The sequence below is a fragment of the Mustela lutreola genome, chromosome 1 (genome assembly GCF_030435805.1).
Source record: "Mustela lutreola isolate mMusLut2 chromosome 1, mMusLut2.pri, whole genome shotgun sequence".
In the NCBI taxonomy this organism is placed as follows: domain Eukaryota; kingdom Metazoa; phylum Chordata; class Mammalia; order Carnivora; family Mustelidae; genus Mustela; species Mustela lutreola.
Genome location: NC_081290.1, coordinates 27,939,522 through 27,955,918, shown reverse-complemented (window position 1 = coordinate 27,955,918; position 16,397 = coordinate 27,939,522). Strand labels below are relative to the sequence as shown.

General features: G+C 38.8%; 1 protein-coding gene across 2 annotated transcripts in view; it reads left to right on the top strand.

Moving 5' to 3' along the window:
- NIPAL1 (NIPA like domain containing 1) overlaps positions 1–13,164 on the top strand; it is a 28,163-nt gene extending 14,999 nt beyond the window's left edge. For both annotated transcript variants that reach the window (XM_059162013.1, XM_059162003.1), the window contains exons 3-6: positions 4,513–4,569; positions 6,847–6,937; positions 8,723–8,883; positions 9,408–13,164. In XM_059162013.1, coding sequence (XP_059017996.1) covers positions 4,513–4,569; positions 6,847–6,937; positions 8,723–8,883; positions 9,408–10,027 — 929 coding nt within the window. In that variant the 3' untranslated portion in view covers positions 10,028–13,164. The remainder of the gene's footprint in view (positions 1–4,512; positions 4,570–6,846; positions 6,938–8,722; positions 8,884–9,407) is intronic.
- Positions 13,165–16,397: the final 3,233 nt, after the last annotated feature.

Genomic DNA, 16,397 nt, shown 5'->3' with positions numbered 1-16,397 from the left:
CACGAAGGGTGTCCTTCATGGTACCTGAAACAATCTGTCATTGTAGGTTTATTGCTTATTTACTCTTTTATTGGTAGCAGACCCACAAGAGTAGGAACCTTCCCTAGGATAGTGTTTGGGACCCAATAAATATTTGTTAAATCAATAAATGCATAGCCATAGAATTAAGTTGCTATTTATAGTGATGCTTTACATGCTGAGTAACAGCTTAACTACCCTTCATTAACCATAATCTCCATTCATTTTTTCTCTTTTTTGTCATTTTATTGATAGGTAGTGGAGATACAAACTCTTCACACATTTAGTATATACAATTTGATGAGTTTGGACATATGAATATACCTGTGATACCACCACCATAACCAAGACAATAAACATTATCTATTACCTCCCAAAGTTTCTTTATGTCCCTTTTCCTTCTTTTGTTTTTTTTTTTTGGGGGGGGGGGTTGGCCAGCAGAATATGTAACATGTCTACACTTCTGTGTTTTGTTTTGTTTTGTTTTGTTTTTCTCTTTCAGACATTTCTTTTTATTTACAATTTGTGTTCAAGGCAAATTAATTCTATAATATGAGAAGTTACTATGAGTCAAAGCATAAATACACAAACACAATATATAATCCAAAATAGATGCATAGCATTCAGGTGTGAAACAAAACAGAATGTTCATTCACACACTGCAACTTGACATCTGTTGGATATTGTTGTTTCAGCACAGGTTCCTAAAGATGGGGGGAGAAATGACTTTGGTTATCAAGACTACTGTGGTCATATTAGATATTGGAACATCTAAGCATCCGTGCAAACAAGTCCTTACAGTGTTCATTTTTAAAAAGCTTTGTGTGCATTGAGACAGAAAACATCCAAGATTAATTAAGAGATGATTTCTTTTTTTTTTTTTAAGATTTATTGATTTATTTATTTGACAGAGAGCACAAGTAGGCAGAGAGGCAGGCAGAGAGGAGGGGAATCAGTTTCCCCACTGAGCAGAGAACCCCATGTAGGGCTCAATCCCAGGACCCTGAAATCATGACCTGAGCCGAAGGCAGAGGCTTTAACCCACTGAGCCACCCAGGCGCCCCAATTAAGAGATGATTTCTTAAAATGTAGCTTAAGAAGTATGGGCACAGGGGCACCTAGGGGCTCAGCTGGTTAAGCTTTCTGCTCAGGTCATGATCTCGGAGTCCTGGGATGGAGCCACTCATTGGGGTGCCCTGCTCCTCGGGAAGCCTGCTTCTCCCTCTGCCTCTCCCCCTGCTTGTGCTCTCTCTCTCTTTCTCTGTCAAAAAAATAAAATCTTTAAAAAAGTAATAAAATAAAATAAATAAAAGTGGCATTTCAATCCTCTGGGGGAAAGGATAGATTATTCAATCAAAAGTGTTAAGACAATTGGCAAAAATTAGGAAAAAATGTAAGAGTTCTACCTCATACCATTCAGGAATTTAAAATGAAATGATTTTCTCAAGAAACCTAAAAGGTCTTTCTAAGAATGTAGATAAAGGGAAGAATCTATTCTGTATAAAGGAAGAGACTATCTGGATTGATTTTTAAAAAAGAAAAAGAAAGAAAGAAAGAAAAGAAAGAAAGAAAGAAAGGAAAAGAAAGAAAGAATGGAAAAGAAAAGAAAAAGAATCCTACACAGCGACACCTTAACTAAAACTAAAAACCAAATGACATAGGGGCCAGGGGTGGAAGGAGTATTTCCAAAATATATGACAGACAAAGGATATTAAGATCCACAATATATAAAGAATGACCATAGTTGATAAGAAGAAGATTAGTAGCTTAAGATAAAATAGACAGATACGTAAACAAGAAACTCACAAAATAAGAAATGCAAGTGTCCAATAAACATATATAAGTAAATGTTATATCATTAGTACCAAAAGAGATACCATCATATAACAAGGAGTGCCTGGGTTGTTGTCTACTATCTATCTTATCTTTCTCTCTTTCTTTCTTTCTCTTTTTTTTTTTTTGGTGGGTGGTGGAGGGAAGGGCAGGAACAGAGGGGGAGAGAGAGAGAGAATCTGAAATAAGTGTCACATCCAGCACAGAGCTGATCATGATGACTCTAAGATCATGACCATAGCAGAAATCAAGAGTCAGATGCTTGGATGCTTAATCAGCCGAGCCACACAGGTGCCCCTGTTGCCTACCATCTTAACAAGGTTTTGTATTTTCTTTAAAAGGCCCTACATTGGTAAGGGACTTAGGAAAATAAATAGCCCTCCCAAACATTGCTGGAGGCAGTATCAATGGGTACAAACTTTCCTAAGAGCAATTCGTAAAGCTTAAAAATGTCAGTGGCTTAAAACCTAATAATTCCACTTCTGGAAATGTATCTTAAGTGAACAAGGATGCCACCTATAGTTACATATTATTTATTTTTATTTATATTTACTTATATTTTTATTATATTTATTTTATATTTATATATATTTATATATATTTATATTTATATATATTTTATTTATAATTTTATTATATTTATTTATATTTATAGTTTATACTCCAGGATATTTATTTAAGGGTTTTATATAATGAGAATAAAAGTAGAAACTCAGTATGTGTATGTGTATAGCTGCACGCCGGTTAAGTAAATAATGATATGCCAGATTTTGAAATAATATTCAACCACTAATTAAGGACATGAGGAAGTATTTATGGTATATTAAATTTTAAAAGACATTATAAAATTATTTTGTAATATTCCAATTTAATCATGTGCATTGTAAGAAGAAAATCCCAAATCAACTACTTGGCAAGATAATCTTCACAGCTAATACACCCTGTTTCATTTAATCATAACAAAATCAGAGAGGTCAAATACATAGGATTAAGTATATTAAAATTGGTGAGAAAATTCCATTTTCTATAGCAAACGTACCTGTGACTTTAAGTCACAGATTACAGTAAAGAAAAGAATACCATTAGAATACCTCAGGAAATAATAATAATACAATTATTTATATTTTAAATTATTATCTGGAAAGGGAAAAAAATGTTTCTTCATTCTTAGGCTCTATCTAGCAAAAGCCAGATCTGAAATTTGATCATTTGTACTACGCTTTTTCTGTGTGTCACATTAGGGCTTTGGCTTTAAAATGTTCTTTAAAGAAATTAAGGACATTCTAGAGCCGTAATTGCCAATTAAGTGTTAAATTATCAAGCTTCTCTGTTATTGGTGTTTGTAAGAAAAAAGTACTTAAATTACTAACTGGAGCTGATCTTTCTAGTCTCAGACTGAAATGGATTCCTCCCCCCCCTAGATTTTCTCATGTTGTCTTACATTTATAAATCTAACCATTAATTTCATACTAAGGATGGTTCACTGAGTGTGTAATAAAAGGAGCAAGACAAAAAAAAAAAGAATACCTCAGGAAAGCTTTTTATCCTTTTCAGTAGACTAGAAACTCAATTTTCTGATGCCAAGGTAGAGAGTAAGGAGAGTCTAGCTGACTAATGTTTGTTACCCTCTGACTGACTATCCAAAATCTCAAAAGCTCTTCTGTCAACCACCTTCTTCCCCTTAAGGTCCTCATTAGGTACTGAGAGAATTTACAGCTTACGGTTTTCTGTCTTCAGTTTTAACTGTAGCTGAAACAAAGAATTTAGGATTTAGAATATTCTGTGTCCACACCTCTGGCGGGCATCCATACAGTAAACCTAATGATTAAACAAAATTTTCTTGCAAATGAAAAACTACAGAAATCAAAAGTGATGTAATTGAAAGCTGTCCAGGATCTTTAAAAAAAATGACCAAGTTGGGGCGCCTGGGTGGCTTAGTGGGCTAAAGCCTCTGCCTTCAGCTCAGGTCATGATCCTGGGGTCCTGGGATCAAGCCCCGCATCGGGCTCTCTGCTCAGCGGGGACCCTGCTTCTCTCTCTCTCTCTCTCTCTCTCTCTCTCTGCCTACTTGTGATCTCTGTCTGCCAAATAAATAAATAAAATCTTTTTTAAAAAAATGACCAAGTAAATAAGCTGAGTTGGCCTTAAGGTGGGGTCTCAATGGTGTGTCTCTCAATGGGTGGGGACCCCCACATTTGGGGGGTCCCAAATGTGGGGCAGTGATAGGGTGGAAGCCACTGGTGTGGGAGATGAAAAATTCACCTGAGGCAGAACAAAGGAGCCAGAAGTTGATTGAATACACCTCAAGAAAGGGAGTGGTGGGCAGAACCGCAGAGGAGAGGCTGTCTGACCCTAGGTAGTGGGTGGGGGCTGCTTTTATAGGGGGAAGATAAGGAGATATGGGAATGTATGGAATTCTCCCTTTTTTGGTTAACTGTGCTTAGTCCTAAGTAGCCCAGTAGTCAGGTAGGGCCCGTGGGTATCTTGAGGTGGTCTCCCAAGGGGCCTTTTCTGCATTCCATTGCTCAAGGCTGTTTGCCTGGGCTTGACCCTTGAGTCTTGCCTTTTCCAACCGTATCCCATTACCTCTCCTCGTAGTCAGCTCTTGAAACCTTCTTCCTCCAGTTAAGAACTTAATTTTAATTTTTATTATGCTCCTAGGGCAAGGTGGACATTCTTACCTCAAGGAATGGCTCTGGTGGGCCGGATTACTGTCAAGTAAGTCCTTTACTGCTCAGAAGAGTGTTTGCTTGTAACATGATCAATAAATTACACGGAATTGTTCAACATTGATTACTTTATCTTCCTGGTAAGGATGGCATTCAAGTCTAGAAATTTTCGTGTGGGTATCATATATTGTCTTATATGTAAAATAAGTTCTAGGTTTTTAGAATTAATTATTCCTCTTCTCTCCCTCCACCTCCATGTTCTCAATACTGTCCTGGAATGCAAGGGCAGGGAAGTTAACATTTGAAATATTATATTTTAATCACAAACTTCTCCTTAGGTTATATCTTATTCCCTGGAGCAACTGAGGAAAATGCCTTCTTCCCACATTTCCCTGCTTCTAATTGGAACCTGTGACTGTCCTAGCTGCATGTTTTCTGACGAATGGGTTTATTTTACTGGTCAGGACCAAAATGTGGGTAGACTTAAGTCCCCTCTGGCTGCTTAGCACTGAACAAGTGGAGAGAAGCTGAAGCTTGTCGACACTGCCCTTCTCCCAGACTTGCCCTGAGGACACCGAGACTATTGGATGGAAAGCACAGTATAGATGCTCATGTGATGTGCAGAGAAGGCAGTATTATCTCTCGTGGCACTTCTGTAGATTTCTATCTCCTCCCCTAAATCCTCCAAAGATTCTTGAGTCCCAACCTAAAACTACCAAATGTGGGACCTCATAAACTGTCATTTCCCACCGCCTGCCGACCACCTCCCTCTGCAGCAAGAAGCCTGCAGACTTCCATTTATTTTCCCATACTACGTGACACACATCAGACTTGTGCGATCCTCTTCTGCCAAAGAATTGGGAAAGAACTTTCTACAATATTAGAACTTTCTCTAATATTAGAATCTCCAAAGATGATAAATAAGAATTATTTAAATTTAAACGTGTGTAGATAGCCCTTTTGTAGTTGTTAAGGTGTTTTCTGATTCCTTACTTCATTGGAATAAAAATTGACAGGGACTGAACTGAGAAGATTCCAGATAGATACTTTGGATGATTTTTTTCTCCTTTTCTCTCTCTCCTTTTTGTGTCTCCCACCCTCTGCCTGCACAATAGGATGAAGATATAAGGAGAAGGTTATGTGGCTACATTTACAGTTTTATTCTCATCAGGTACAAAGTTCATGCTAGTATTGAAGAGAAAAAAGCAGAAGTCTACAACATTAGAGATTTTTATCTAGTGACAAACATACAGCACTTCAATCACGAAATTAATGTTTTCCTGGAAAGCTGTCTATTGAGATAAAAATATAAATATTATCAAGTGTTCAAGAAAGCTTCATATTTGAAGAAAACTGCCATGGCTCTTCTTAGAAGAGCAGTCTCCCAGTTGCTCTGTTCTGGAAGCTTCTATCTGTGTTACAATATTTCCCTAAACCTGAGTACTCCTGAAGATTTGGCTGGGAGAGAAGGGAAGGCTGGGAGCATAGCAACCAGTGGGGAAAAGGAAAGTATTCTGGTGTCTTTTATCTGTTCCAGAAGCTCTCTCTACAATGTAAGTGTTTTCTTGACGTGATTTGCCCTCATGAAATACTACATTCTGTGGGCAACTGTTCAGTTGTAACCTATAAGAATAATTTGGCCCTCAGACAAGAACCTGTCCTTAGAGGGAGTTTCCCTGACTCTAGAGGTCATCTCACTAGAAGTGTAGAGTTTCTCAGATAAGAGAAAGATGGCAGGAGCCCATCCCTGTGATTGTAAAGCCCTTCAGATCTCCTCCAGCTTCTAAGATACTGTCAAGGTGCTCTTGGGCCATCTACAATTCAGAGATGCCTAGCTCCTTGGGCCTGTGGTAGGCATTTCTGGCTATCTTCTGCCAGCTCAGTAGACCTCCGCAGAGCATTCTAATTTGCCACAGGGTTTTTGTTAATGTGCTTAACAGTAAGCATGCTTGAGCGCCTAGAATAATTCTTTGCTTAGGCCAAAACTACCTCTCATTAGATTTTGTCAAAATGACCAACTGACCAACTATGTTTTTGTTAGTGACATAACTAAAATCTCTACTGGAAGTCATTTAAAGTGTGTAATCATCTGACCTCAGGTTTTGCATGGATTGAGTTCATATCACCAGGTAATTACAATGTGTCTGCATCCCTTAAGACCTTTCCTTCCCCACCCTCCATAGGAAAACATCAAATTGTTCCTTTTAGCTAGATCTGTCAGTATCTCTGGGATGGAAGTCTACCTACCACTTTGCATGCATTATTGCTTTTTCTCTTCTGGCGAATAAGTCCGTCTCTCACATCACCCCTGTGGCTTGCTTTCCAGTGGGAGCCGGCGAAGCGGCAAATTTTGCAGCCTACGCTTTTGCACCTGCCACCTTGGTCACCCCGCTGGGTGCTCTGAGTGTTCTCATAAGGTATGTGAGAAATGAACTTGGCTTCTTTTTTTTTTTTTTTTTTCAATTTATTTATTTTCAGAAAAACAGTATTTCTTTTTTTTTTTTTTAAGATTTTATTGATTTATTTGTCAGAGAGAGAGAGAGCACAAGCAGGGGGAGCGGCAGGCAGAGGGAGAAGGAGAAGCAGGCTCCCTGTTGAACAGGGAGCCTGATGCGAGACTCAGTCCCAGGACCCCAGGATCATGACCAGAGCCAAAGGCAGATGCTTAACCACCTGAGCCACCCAGGTGTCCCTGAGCTTGGCTTCTGTAGAGATGTCAGTACCATGATGAATATAAACCACAAGAAATACATCGTTAAACATATCTTAAAGTATCATACAACTCATGTGAGAAGACACAGGAAAGCGCATGAGCGTGGGAATAAATTGTGGTGTTATTTAGAAAACCTATGAGGGTGGGCCTGGTTTCCTGCTAACATAAAGTAATCCTGTGTTACGTTTGTGTTTATTCAAAGAAGACTTGCAGTTGTTTTTGTTTTTTTTTTCTCTCTCTCTCACCTAAACACATTGCCACAGCCCGTTCAGTCCTTTGTGTTGTCATAGTGGTTAATGACCATGGTGGTCATTGGTCATGGTGGAGGACTTTTAAAAGCATAGTGTTTGGGTTAAAGGTCAACTCTCACTTCAAGTCTTCCCTTGTTTGCCAGAGAGTTGTGTTTGGAGACCTTCTAGTTTCTTTTGGTAATGGAAACGGGAATAATTTTCATGTTTGTAGAACAGGAGATCTCATTTTTCTGAGCAGTCATTACTATGATCCCAAATGATGATCGTGTTCAGTGGATGCAGGAAATTTTATAGCTAAGCAACTCTATTATTTATTGTATTTTATCTCCATTCAGTATCCACCTTGGGTGGAAAACCTATGACTAGGCCAACCCACTTCTTTTCACGTTCTTTGTAGGACTGTTGAGAGAAGTAAATGAGTCAGTACACATAGAACTCTAGAACACTGTCTACGCATGGGACCATATCTCTTAGTAGTAGCAATGTTTTGGCTGAGGCTGCTGTCCTCACTGACTCTAAGAAGGTGCCAGGTGCTGGACGACAGTCTCAAGTGCATCTTGGTACAGATCATAATGGTACTCCCATGTGGGAGTGCCAGGGCATCAAGAGAAGGAGGCCGGAGTGCAGAAGCCCCAGCAGACGTATTTTGTGGAACAGCAGGATGGCATAGTCTGGTGTCCATGATGGTACCAACAGAACTTCCTGAGGCCATGGCAACCAAAGTAGTGGGGACTGTTGAGTAAGTGAAAGTATCAGGGAAGTAGCAGCTGGTAAGGAAATACTTCAGTATTTTGACAACCCATGTGGTTATTCTTGTGTGTCCTTGCTACATATCAGCCCTGAGCTGGTGATTCTTCTTTAGACATGGATCTTTCTAGAAGCTTCCATGAGCACACATAATCTCAATGAATCTTGCCAGTAAGATATAAAAGATCTTCCATTTTGTTTGGCTTTGCGGGAGAAGATGGGAAAATAAAATTAATTGGGTGGGACTTACCTCTCTTGGGAAGATGCCACGGTTCAGAATGTCTGTTAAAACCCTTTTGATATAAAAGCAAGCAGATTTGATTGACCATTTCTGAGTCTTAAAACTAATCAGGTGTTTCAGTGTCCTGTAGTGTATACAGCTCAGTTGATTGGCAACTGGGATAGAGGGTGGGTACCACAGTGGGACTTGTGAGCTGCTACGGAATCCAATGTTAACTGAATGAGAGTGACTTTTTTTCTTCTCCCAACAGTGCAATCTTGTCTTCCTACTTTTTAAATGAGCACTTGAACATTCATGGGAAAATAGGCTGCATATTAAGTATATTGGGGTCAACCGTGATGGTTATCCATGCCCCACAAGAAGAGGAAGTCACTTCTTTGCATGAAATGGAAATGAAATTGAGAGACCCAGGTCTGTGATTCAACCAAAAGAAACACTCAGATTCTGTTCCACTTTCTCTCCTCATCAAATGAATTTGGAATAATACTGTAAAAGGCTCCCTTCAAGCTTCCTTGTGGGTTGGGTGATACAGTGAGATTTGACTGTATTACAAGTCTTTGGTAAAGGTGACACAATGTACTGGTCCAGATTTGCTCTCTACACAGCGAAAGGAGATGGGAATAGGAGGAGTAAAAGGCATATACTCTAACCCCAACTTTGGCCACTTTCTCCCTCTGAAAATAAAAAGTCTATCAGACGATACCTGCCATACCTCATAGTGTTATCTGTGCAATTCAAATGATATGTTTGTGAAGGTCCATTGTAAAATGCCCAGAGCCATGCAGTAAAATGCTGTTTTGTTTCTGTTATTTTAAGTTAATCTCACTTCTCATTCAGAAACACCTGCCCTCCTAAACTCATGGCTAACATGATTTTGCAAAAGATAGAATGCTACTAGCATTTTCTGAAGTCTAATTCTTTTCTCTTCCAAACAGGATTTATTTCCTTTGCTGTGATCGTAACTGTGATCTCATTGGTGCTGATTTTGATCGTGGCTCCCAAGAAGGGACAGACCAATATATTGATCTACATTTCAATCTGTTCATTGATTGGAGCGTTTTCAGTGTCTTCTGTCAAGGGCCTGGGAATTGCCATTAAGGAACTATTGGAATGGAAGCCAGTTTACAAGCATCCCCTGGTCTTCGTTTTGCTGGCTGTACTTGTGCTCTCAGTGACGACACAGATTAACTATCTCAACAAGGCCCTGGACACCTTTAATACATCTCTTGTGACTCCCATTTATTATGTATTCTTCACGTCCATGGTAGTAACTTGCTCCGCCATCTTATTCCAAGAATGGTACGGCATGAAAGCTAGAGATATCATTGGGACGCTGAGTGGGTTCTTTACCATTATCAATGGCATCTTCCTTCTAAATGCTTTTAAGCACACTGACATTACCTGGAGTGACCTGACATCCACTACTCAGAAAGAAGTCCTCTCTCTGAATGGTAGTGAAGACAAATATGTCCTACTAGAGAACACAGAATGTTCAACCCCAGGATTCAATGATGACATTACCTTGTTTAGCAGGACTGATGATCAAAGTCTCTAGCAACCCTGAACTTAAATATAAGACACCTGAAGAGGATAGGAAATGCCGGATTTTTTTTTTTAAGAACTATTAGGAAAGCTGGCATTTTTAAAGTTCTAACTAATAATCTAGATGTGAGATGGAAAAGAAAAAAAAAAAAGGAGGCCTTCCTTTTTGGCCATCAAATTTGAAAGTCAAGATTTGGATCCTCCCCCGAGAAGACTTCTACTGTTTTTCATTTCTACAAACTTGAAATATTCTCTGAGCAGAAAAGAAGTTAGGGTTGCATGAGTTTCCAAGTAATCTCTTCTGGTCACAATATATTTGTCTCTGCCAAGTGGCTCTTCATTTCTTTGGCTGCTATTCTTAGTAATTCATAGATAAACTCAACTATGTGCCGATTAGCAAAGTATCAATCATCATTCTCTGATGAGTCATAGTTTCAAATTATTAAACCTGAGAAGTGAGATTACTGATGCTTCCTCCCACCCCCACCCAACTTCTATAACTTCCTTCTTTCTAAACTAGATGCTAAAGAGTGGAGTGTTAAAGAAAAAATAGGCCTGCCTTGGAAATTTGCTCCCTGGTGGGCTAGAATGCAGAAGACACACAGCCCATGAGGGGCTTATCAATTGTAATTTATTGCCATATTAGAAAAATTTATTACCAATTCAACAGAGGAGAATGGAGAAGGGAGAGAAATACCTAAATGAAACATGGTGTTTTTTCTTTTTCATAAAAACAAGTGCAAATGATTCGAGTCAAGGCTTCTTTTAACTCAAAACTGAACAATGTAAGACAAAATTGAATTTCTGGAGAATTCCAAGTGATTTCAGCTTTGGAGTTCCTTATATTCACTTTGTCCCTTTTTCTGTTATCCCAAAGATCATTTTTCTTGTTGACAGAGAGACTTTTATAAAAGTAACTGATATATTACTTTAGGATTATATGGTACACCTCAATTTTTCTCAAATATCTAATCTGCAAAGAGTAAGTTTTCCACAGACTGTTTGGAAACCATTAGAAAAATCTTTTTGAAAACTTGAATGAGTCATCATAATTGTTCTCTCAAATTTGACACTTTCACCCTTATTAAGGAAATTATAGTCACTAACCTTTTTAAAAACATACATATCCTACCACTATAAGTGGTAGATTTTTCTTTTTCTGTTGAATTTCATCCTGACCATATTTTCCATACATTTTATTGAGAAGTGTTTTGGGAGAATAGGAAGGGGAGTGAAATTCCCAGAAAACAAAATATTGAGACCTTGGGGACTAGTACAGGAAAATACCTTTTGGATATTAACACTTCTATGTAATTTTTCTATCTCCAAGTATACAGTAGGAATAACATTTTTGGTGGGCTTTCATGTCTATGGACAAATATCACTCACTGATTTCAAGAGAAAATTACCTACTTCCAGACTAAACTTATTTCTGTCAAAGCAAAAATCCTAACCAAAAGATTACAAGATTAACACAAAGAAAACAAAAACCTTCAGGTTGATTCAGTTTTTCTGGTCCAACATTAGAAGTTATTTTATTTGTTTGTTTGTAATCCAGCTCAAGTCTGTCCTGGGCAATAATAGTAAATTCTCCTATTGAGAATTTTATTCCACTGATTTTAGCATTTCCCAGTTCAGTTGGGCTCTCATTGATGTTCCCAGGGATATCCTGAGGTGACGTTAAAGTTAGAAAGGACTGTCAATGTCTCTTCAGCGTAGGTCAATGTTGAGTGCACCTCAGTGCGTTCTTATTTTTGAAAACTAATAATCCATGGGAGATACATGGGTTGATACCTCAGGTCAAGTATGTGTTTACTCTGTTGGTTGCTGTTTCACTTTCGCTGTATATCAGATACATAAGCTATGAGCACAAGTTTGTAGGAGAAGTATTTTCTGAAAAGGAAGCGTTAAAAATGGTAGAAATTCTTTTAAAGATTTTTTTTCCTATTGAAAAACTCCACTGGTTTCTCCAGGACATGTTCTTAGTGAGGAAATTAAGGGCATCCAACCTGAGGCTGTGCTGGTTCTCCACTCTAGTGAAAGTCAATGTCACCTGTTACAAAGCTTTGCCCTTGGTGTATTGCACCCAGGCTAAAGGCTCATGGAACACAAGAACTCGTGTGTATCCTGGATTGGAAAATGAACTGGTGTTGACATACATGCCCAGGAGAAAGGCTGAGAAATATTTAACAAGTTGAAACATGTTGGAGAAACAATGAAATATTTTTAAAACTAAAAATCCCTGGAGGGTATATGCATGGAAAAACCAAAATGTCATTGTAAATCTAAAACCAACAATAATTTTTCCCAAACAGGAAGATGTTGTCTAAGAAGGAATAAAATGCTGGATCCCTGTATTCAGACTGACTATGTTAGTCTTACCTGGTAGTTTCATGTATGTATATATTATAACATATATTTTTATTTCACTAGGTTTCTTAAGATTTATTAGGTGAATATCATGGGTCATTAGGGATGGCAAGGCTGTCTTCACACAGCCAGATTGAAGGTTTTCCCAAATTCTTTGAATATAATAGTTTCATCTTACTTTTGACATAGTTTTATTCTTAGGTCAATGCTTAAGAACTTTGTTTTTAGTTCAGATTGCATACAGTTTTCATAAAACTCTTTAGATTCAGCAGATGAAATTAACACCTTTGTTTTAAGATTACAAAATGAAATACACAGAAAACACCCCACCTCAGGCCTGATGTAGGAGGCATTTAACAGAATTTAGTTCTTTTTGAAATGACATTTTCTTACAGTCTTGTTACTAGACGGTTAAGAATCATTAGTTTCCAATTTTCATACATTCTTTGTCTTTTCTTGACTTGTGTCACATTACCTTGTTTTAAATAATCCAAGTGGAAATGAATTACAATTATCTCAACACCAAAATGAATCCAAAAAAATATTTTTTCTTAAAGCCCATAAATCTGAACTAAATGCAATCTTCACATTCTAACAAAACTTTATGGAAAAGTAATTTGTATAAATATCTATGAGATGTTCTAAATATTTTAAATAAACTCTAGAGTCATGAAATTTTCTATTTTTCAAATGTTTATATGTACTGTTCATTTTAGAAAGCTTACGAATTTTAATGTTTCTGTATATTTTTCATTTGCAATAAAATGTGGTTTAATCACGTTTGTTGGAGTTCACTTTTTAGTTTATTGAAATTAAGTATATGTAGTGGCAAAAATGTCCCCATGTAGATTTGAGACTTTTTTTTTTTTTTTAAAGTTTTGAGGTTAAAAAAAGAAACTGCACTTGGGTTAATTTTGCTCTATCATTTTCCTTGAAATTGAAATCTGTTTTTTAGAAGAAGTTTTCTCCACAAAACCATTTCCTGTGTAACTGATTTGACACCTGAACCAAAGGTAGGAGAAAAGCATCTTATCTTTAAATGATTGTATTGAACAAAACAGGTGTTTAAAGCAGTCAGTGTAATGAAATCTCTCAGTTCAGGAATTCAAAATGAGAAAACATTATGAAAATACCTGGTAGCATTGCATTATATTAAAATCACATTTACAGCCTCAGCAAATTGAAGAAGCAAAGGAAGAGGGAGAAAACAAAAATATTTGGTAGCATTGCATTACATTAAACTTTACATTTACAAACCCTCAGCGAATTTCCTTCTAGCCTCTCTGGAACTACATTGTCATTTCATGGGGTGCCTGGCTGGCTCAATCCATACAGTCCATGACTCTTGATCTTTAAGTCATGAGTTTGAGCCCCAGCTTGGGGGTAGTTTTCATTTAAAAAAACAAAAACAAAACCAAAAAACATTTCGCTTCATGTATTGACATCACTATGACCTTATTAATTTTCCCTCTTTTGATTTGAGCTCATGTTTGCGTACAACCCCCTGAGTTGTTTCTATGGAAATGAATTGTCTAGGGGTCTAAAAGTCCTCTTTTCAGCCTCTCTTTCCCACCATTGTATAGATAAAGAAATAATACATAATTCCTTAAATCAGGTAGTTACTTAGGGCTAGAGTGAGGACCAAGACACAAGTATGCCAACACCCGGAACCACTCAATCCACTTAGAGATGTCAGCATCTCTAAGGAGGGCTTGGTCGAGTTGGCAGCGTGCAGAAATAGTGTATCTCAGCGGAGTGTTCATTAAATGTTCATCAAGCATTACAGTACCCTGGCTTCAGTATATAGGAAATCTCTAAGAGGTAAGCATAAGTTACCAAGAGTCTTAAATTTTATTTCTAACACCGAGTGACATAGTCTTCCCAATGGAAAGCTCTGATTGGTTGCAAAAAGCCACAAAAAGTCTTTTGAGAAAGATGGCTGCCTGAAGCACCTCTTCAGTCACAAATCATGAAAAACCTTTCTCTGGAGGGAAAAATAAATGCCATTTGAAGAGGAGAAAACCTATGTGTTAGAAGACATTTTAGTTTTTATATGTAGAGTTCATTTTCTGCCTCTGTGACCCAGCTAGTAACTCCTGACTGCCAGTAAACAAAGTCCAGTCACTCTGGCTGGAAGGGTGATGGACTGCTTTGCGAATGCCTTCTCCAGGGACTCATAGTCCATAGAAAGCCAACCCAGGGCCCTAGGCTCTATGGAGAAAGCCTCTGGATCTCCCCTAGAATGGATCCTGGGTAATGATATGGGGCAACACCGTGAGATCATTTTACCTAACAAATGTCCAGACAGTACACTCAAGGACATCCATAGTCCAAGGCCAATAAAACAGGTTGCTTCATAGACCAGGAAGGTGCAAAATCACCCCCTGACTCAGGAGGTCTCCCTCTCTCAGTTACCTTTGGTCTTTGTTTTCATCATCAACATCTCACCATATTGCTAGAAGAGTTTGAAATAAAATATATTTACGTAAAAGAGATCTGTCTTCTCCTTAACTCATGGAACTATAACACTGGGTTATAATGGGCAAGCCTTAGGAAACAGAAGAATTCCTATCCATAGAATTAGGTTTTATTTACCCATTACCTTACTTGAACTTAATTCCTTCTGAGTAGTCTTGCATGCACAGAAAAAGAGGACCAGGCTTTCTACCAGTTTGGAGCCTGATTTCAGGATCACCAGGTATGGATTTTGTAATGCAGTGATTCAATCTTTTCAGCAAGCATTGAGATAGACACGCAGCTGCCGGATCAAGTTTACACGGGCAGAAACGAGAACCACCGTCCAAAGCGCCATGAAGTCGTCTTACTGTGGGAACCAAACTGGTTTAGAATCAGACAGACTTAAGGAACTCAGTGCAGTTCGAGTTACACAGAGCAGGTCCATTTACAGGGAGGGGCCTGCTGATTGAAGATTAGCCCACAGCTAGAAGAAAAATAAAAAGCTTGGAGGAACTGGTCAAACAAGATCAAGTGTTCATTATTTGCGGTGCCGCGGTGGTGTGGACTGGCCCCGGCTGGCACCTGATCTACTTCCACGGCATGGGCAGAATTTCCAGGACAGCAGAGTAAAGGTCAGCCTCTTCCACCAAACACATCTGTGGGTCCAGTGGCTCTGAAAGGCCGTAACTCCAGAATGGTCGAGAGACATCAAGGATGAACTCTAATACCTGTAGCTACGCAGAAACACGTCCAGTTTCATTCCCAAGCAGACGAGTCAAGGGAGGCTGACTTCCAAGTCAGAAGCCAACTCAGAAGACTTTTCATTTCCCCCCAGTCAACAGGCAGACTCCACAACAACCAACCAACTCCTTCTTAAACTACTTGAACTTCTGGCTCTTTTCTCAGGCGTCATGGACATGCCCCCTGTCGTGCAGCTCCCCTGAGGAGAGATACAGAGAGAATCCCACCCCTTTCTCTAAATTTTTAAACTCTCCGGAGACCTGACAGCCTTGACATCGAGTGAGGAGATGCTGTGAGCCACCCATCTCTGGGTTTTGGGCTTTCAGTGTTTCCTTCACTCTCCCTAGCCTTGATGGCACACAGCCACCCTGGTGGTTGACCCAGTGGAAGGGTAGGTGGGCTAGCCCAAGCCTCTGCCCAGTTAGTGAGGGGACAGCCCGTGAAATAGCCGTTCTTCATGGGGCATTGATGGGACAGGTTTCTCTCACTGTTCCACCTCTTAAAGAACTTCATAAGAAGGCTTGACTCACAATAAACATACCTACACATACAGAAAGTATTTTATCTAGTACCATGATTTTTGGCCCTGGCCTGCATAATTACTTACACTGAGGAGGCTTTTAAAAATTACCATGCCTGGGCCCAACCCCAGGCCAATTAAATCAAACTTCAGAGGGTAGACACAGGCAGCGTTTCCTATCTGCTAAAAGCTCCCCAGATGGTTTTAATAAGCAGCCAGGGCTGAGAACCACTTAGATCTAAATCCAAGACCCCGCCTAGTCTAAGTCACATCCCAATTTCAGCATTGTTTTTTT